This window comes from Sturnira hondurensis, unplaced genomic scaffold, assembly GCF_014824575.4.
Source record: "Sturnira hondurensis isolate 20B ecotype Veracruz unplaced genomic scaffold, ASM1482457v3 Scaffold0003693, whole genome shotgun sequence".
NCBI classification, from domain to species: domain Eukaryota; kingdom Metazoa; phylum Chordata; class Mammalia; order Chiroptera; family Phyllostomidae; genus Sturnira; species Sturnira hondurensis.
In genome coordinates, this window is record NW_028076324.1 from 7,391,363 (window position 1) to 7,396,592 (window position 5,230).

The window sequence follows — 5,230 nt, forward strand, 5'->3', positions numbered from 1 at the left end:
GTCAGGGCTACCCACAGGCCGGGCCAGTGCAGGGGAGGGCCTGTCCCTTTCTGCTGGAGCAGAGCCAGGGCCAGGGCCAGGGCACCCATAGGGTAGAAATCACAGCCTGGCACCTGACAGGACCCCAGGTGTCTGCCTAGCAACTCAGGCTTGGCCCAAGGGCCGCAGTCATCTCCTCACTTTCTGTCCCCATGCCTGGCCTCACCCTCTTGACCCACTGTTACTGGCTATGCCGTCCCCCCTTCTGTTCTCCAGAGGCCCCCCAAGGACCTCTCAGGCCAAAATCTCCAAATCCCCAAGGCTGAGGCCCTACCTCACAGGGAGTACAGGGTTTGAAGCCCACTGCCCTGAGTAGGAGACAAAATCAGCACACACAAGTGGGGTCCCTAGTGTTTAATGGGGTGCAGGCCAAGAGGCTGTCCAAAGAAGGTGGCGAGGAGCAGAGATCTCTACAGGGATGAGAGTGGCAGGTGGCAAGTCAGGTTGGTGGAATCTCTGGAGGTGGGAGGCCAGCCCCCCAGGAGACAAATTCCCCCAAGGGCAGAAAAGGGTCTCCGACTTCACCCCCCACCCAGCAGGCCTGGGCCCAGGGAGTGTGCTGTAGGACACACTGGCACTACCCTGCCCCCTGGTGGCTGTGTTGGCTAGCATGGCTCCCTCCCAAAGGAGTTGCCCCCACCCAGTCATAATGGACCCATGGGAAGTGGTTCCAGCCTGTCCTACTCTGGACCTCAGTTTCCCTGCTGATGCTGATGAGGGACACGCTCTGCCTACTCCAGAGCCTTCACCAGGGCTTCGTTGGCCTCGATGCGGATTTGGATCTCGGCCCTCGCGGCCTCGTCTGCTGCCCCTGACAGCTCCGACTGTGCCTTCTCCAAGTTTGCCTTGGCGGCCTGCAGTAAATAGGTGGGTGGGTGGTGAGGGCCAAGCAGAGTCCCTGGCCTGGCACCTGCCTCTCCACCCCCAAAGCCAGGAGCTCTTAGCTCGTGCCTGCTTAGTGCCTCAGTTTCCCCTGGGATACTTACTGCCAGGTCCAGCATGTCCAGTGTCACTGCCTCTTCCGCCAATAACTGAACTGACGAATCAGCATTCACTGTGACTGAGCCGCTGCTCACTGTGGGAGGACTGGGACTGAGATCACCTCCAGGCTCGGGGGAAACCACCAGCCCCAGAACCAGGACAGTGTCCCCACAGGAGCCCTGGGGTCCGGCATGGGGGATGGGCACCTGGAGAGAACACATGGGACCAGGGGCCACCAGGGACATCTGCGGGTAGCTGAGCATGGAGACACAGACCCTTCCCTTCACCTACCAGCCCCCTAGCTGAGCAGAAGTCAGGTGAACAGAGGGCTGTGTTTGAATTCTGGCTGAGGCTTTGAAGACTGATGCTGGTGGAAGGCCTTCTTAGAGCCAGTTTCTTCCTCCACAGGTTTCCTTCTTTAAGTCAAGAGCTCTCCCAGCATGGTTTTACTGTTCTTCCCAGCATATGTAACCCTCCCCCAACCTGCTACATGCTACTTAACCACAGCCAGTCTCGAGATGAAGGCTGCAAGATGCTTCTGGCTTGCTTCCCACTGTGTCCTTCGGGTGCCCACAGTACTTTTTCTTGCCGTATCAACTGATACGGGAACTAACCTTCTGATGAACTCACCAAAGTATTTGGAAGTGGTGCCATCCTCAGCGTGAACAATGACCAGCCCTGGCCGCAGGACCTGCAGGGTAGGCACGTGGGCTGCCAGTATACCGAAGGCTCCAGTCTGCGTGGGCACATCCACCTGCCTGACGTTGGCACCATTGAAGAAGACCTGGAGAAGACACACGGGGAGCAGGTCACTGCAGGCCAGTCCCACTCCATAAGGACTTACTCTCCCCAGCAGTGAAATGGGCTGGGGCAGGACTGAATGCCATGGGAGACACAGAAGCAGCGGCGCTGGGGCCGACGCTTGGGGTTTGGTCCTTTGGTCTCAGTGCCATCATCTGTGAGAATGAAATCCAGCCACTCAAATCCTTCGGCAAAGAAATGCTGTAAGGATACGAGAACGTGCCTCAAGGGAGGAGCACACAGAAGGTTCTTATCTCGGGAGAGGTGCCTGCAAAGAAAGGCAATGCCGGCTTGAAGGGCAGGTAGGGCTCTTGGGCGTCGGATTCCAGGTGGAAGGCCCGAGAGTTCCGGGGTTGTGGGACTCGGATCCCGGGTCCGTAATGGGAGTTGGCGACCTGAGAGTTGGGGAAATTGTATCCGGAATGGGAGTTGGGGGGGGGGGGGTTCAGACCCAGCCTGCATGGGAGTGGAATGTGGATCCTGGCTCCGAAATAGCGTCCGCACCTGCGTGGGTGATGCGAAGGTAAAAGACATTTGTCCTGGGCCCGCGGCTGGAGCCGGGGCGGCCGCAGCCTCAGCGTAAGCGCGGGCCTGGCGCACGAGGCGACCCAGGCCGGGGCGGCGGAGCAGCGCGGCTGGCAGCATAACGGAACCGGCAGGTGGTCAGAGTCCTGCCGAACTCTGGTGGCTGGCTTGGAGGGCGAGGAGGACGACGCGCGGAGACGTCTGGGAGAAGGATTAAACTTGAGGGCGCATGCGCGGAATGCGACCTCCTCCTCCCCCCCCCCTAGTGGCTACGCGCGACCTTGAGGACGACACACTACCAGGCCCGCGGCATGCTGGAGGTTGTAGTTTCGTTTCGGCTTCAGCTCCGGGTTCAGTTGTCAGGTGTGTGGGAGGAATGTCAGTTAGGCGGTTCTGCATGAGGAGATCAAAAGCTTGCGCGGAGGAGGAGACACTTACGTTGAATTTAATATTTGGAGAGCGCTCATTGGATGTTAGGAGCTAGAAAGAAATCAGAAATACCAAGACTCCACTTCTGGTGTAGATGGTGAGAGCGTTTCACAGACATTCAACGTAATAACTAAGCAAATCATATAGTATGTTAGGAGGGGACAAATACTTTTTTAAAAAGTGCAAAAGAATGTGAAGGGTGCAACTAAATCAGGTTGCAACTGAGAGAGGTTCAGGAATCCCGGGAATAGCATCCAGTGCGGGCAGAACCTTCGGTGTTGTGCAAGCACAGCTTGGCTGCAAAGTCCGAGAGCGCCACGAGAGGGCGCCTCTGCGTCCAAAGATGCTCTAGTCCCAGTCTCACCGGGCTGTCGCCCCCACGCGGCGCTGACGCAGGAGCGCGTGCGCGGGCGGCCCGGGGTTCCGCTGACATCACCGTGGCCTGCGCAGTCTCGCTCGCGGCGCTGACGTCGCCGCCGCGCCTCCGCGGGCACGCACGCAGGTCGGCGCACAGGGGTGGGTCCTGAGCCCCCGCCCCCCACCTTGGGCTCGGGGGAAAAGGCTGAGTCCAGGGTGAAAGGGAAGATTCATTGTTGAGAAGGAGATGAATGCAAGGCGCAGGGGAGTGGGTGTCACTCCTGGGCTCGGGGCAAGTGGTCTGCGACGCGGGGCTGCTGCAGAGGTTCCCAACCCCAGGGGCAGCGTGAGTCCTAGCTCCCTGCAATGTCTAGGCAGGCGCTGAGGCCACTCCCCTGCCTGGCAGCATCCTTGCCGGAAAAAGTCCGTTCCCAGCCCTAGTTATGGGGGAGTGTGCATTCGGAAGCCCTTGTGTGTGCAACCTGACCTCTCCTGGAGGCCCGGACCCATTATCGAGACCTGATTTATCTAATCAACTGTTCAAACCCATCCATTGGACTTTTTTCCAATCCCCATTCCAGTGTGGCTCTTGAGTAAAGACACCACCTGTTAGATCCAAAACCTGAGGTTATCGTGTAATAAATACCCTGGTGGACCCATGGACCCATTGGCAAAGCCTGACCACTCAGCTCTGCAACCTGGCCACCATCAATGGCTTGGATGGTCCCAGCCTCCTCCCCCAGCCTCAACATGGGTACCTTCTCCACACACAGCCAGAGGGACCATCTTATTACTCTGCTGAGAACCACAAGCTGGTTTCCCCTGCTCCCTCAAATATGTCGGTCTTCTGCAAACATACTTTTCTTTTTTTTTACTCATTTATTTATTTTTTTATTTATTTACCTTTAGAGGGGAAGGGGAGAGGGAGAGAAACATCAATGTATGGTTGCCTTTTGTGTGTCCCCTGCTGGGAGTTGGCCTGCAGGGAACCGGCCTGCAACCCAGGCATGTGCCCTGACTGGGAATCGAACCACGATCCTCTGGTTCGAAGGCCTGTGCTCAATCCACTGAGCTACACCAGCCAGGGCTTGCAAACATACTTTTCTACCTCAGGGCCTTTGCACATGCCATCCTTATTCACCTGGTGCCAACTTTTGTGGTTATTTATCCACTCAGCTGCCCCCTTGCTCACCCTTTCATCCACTCAATAAGCACACTCCCTCCTAGGTGCCAGCCCTGTGTTATACCTGGGAACCCAGCCTTAAATGAGTTCCTGTTCTTGGAGGTCATCATGTAGTGGGGACAGGGAGTACAACACATAGAGGGCCACAGTGAGAAAAAAAAGTGTAGCAGGGGACAGGAGTCTGGGTAGTGGTTGCCATGTTAGCAGACATAGCCAAGAGGAGAGGCAGGAAGTGTTGAAGGGGGTCAGAGCCTCTTACAGCTGAACTGGGAAAGAATGGTCTTGGCCTGGTGCTTACAGGTGCAAATGCCTGGAGGTTGAACTTGGGCATCGCTGAGGATTGTGGGCCTTCCCTGAAGAAGAAGGGGTGTGGTTATGGGGTCTGGAAGGAATGGGATCAGGATCAGACTGATGGCAGGGTGATGGCCTATGCATCTAGAAGGGCAAGGCACGATTTTCGGAGAGGAAGAGAAAGCAGCTTTGGGGTTTGCCAGGCGTGGGGTTTCTGCAGGGTAGTTCTGCTGTCACCAGCACTGGGCAGGCCCCGATCGATGGTACTCTACATAGGCTGTGTTCTATTATTTTTGCTTGTCCCAATGAGGCAGGGTGCATCATCAGCCCTGTCACCCTCACACGAGAGGACATGTGCCTGAAAACCCTGAGCTGTGTGTACGTTGAGGACCCCCAGACTGGGGAAAGATAAAGAGGGGGTCTGTGCACTCCAGGACCCGGGGCTGGAGATAGTCTTGCATCCTACGGTGCTCCCCCTCCCCAACCCTTTGGGTCCACGGGAAGGGTCGACGAATCTTGCTGCAGAGGCTGGGGGCAGAGATCAGTCGCAGCAGGAGAGGGAGGATCGCGTGGGGAGGGGGCGTCAGGGAGCGTAAGCTCCGCCTCCCCTTACTCCCCTCCCCC

General features: G+C 57.3%; 1 protein-coding gene across 1 annotated transcript; it reads right to left on the reverse strand.

The window, feature by feature from the left end:
- Window positions 1-378: 378 nt before the first annotated feature.
- On the reverse strand, window positions 379-2,562 carry ATP5F1D (ATP synthase F1 subunit delta). The gene is made up of 4 exons (XM_037042363.1): window positions 2,326-2,562; window positions 1,651-1,804; window positions 1,026-1,114; window positions 379-893 (listed from the first exon to the last, which is right to left on the reverse strand). The coding sequence occupies exons 1-4, from the start codon at window positions 2,464-2,466 to the stop codon at window positions 771-773; spliced, it is 507 nt and encodes a 168-aa protein (XP_036898258.1). The 5' UTR covers window positions 2,467-2,562; the 3' UTR covers window positions 379-770.
- Window positions 2,563-5,230: the final 2,668 nt, after the last annotated feature.

Excerpts from the sequence above, each read along its gene's own strand:
- ATP5F1D (XM_037042363.1), bottom strand. The coding sequence starts at position 2,466 with ATGCTGCCAGCCGCGCTGCTCCGCCGCCCCGGCCTGGGTCGCCTCGTG. Across the intron at positions 1,115-1,650 it reads CACCACTTCCAAATACTTTG|TGAGCAGCGGCTCAGTCACA; the intron begins GTGAGTTCATCA and ends GTCCTCCCACAG. Across the intron at positions 894-1,025 it reads TGGACATGCTGGACCTGGCA|GCCGCCAAGGCAAACTTGGA; the intron begins GTAAGTATCCCA and ends TATTTACTGCAG.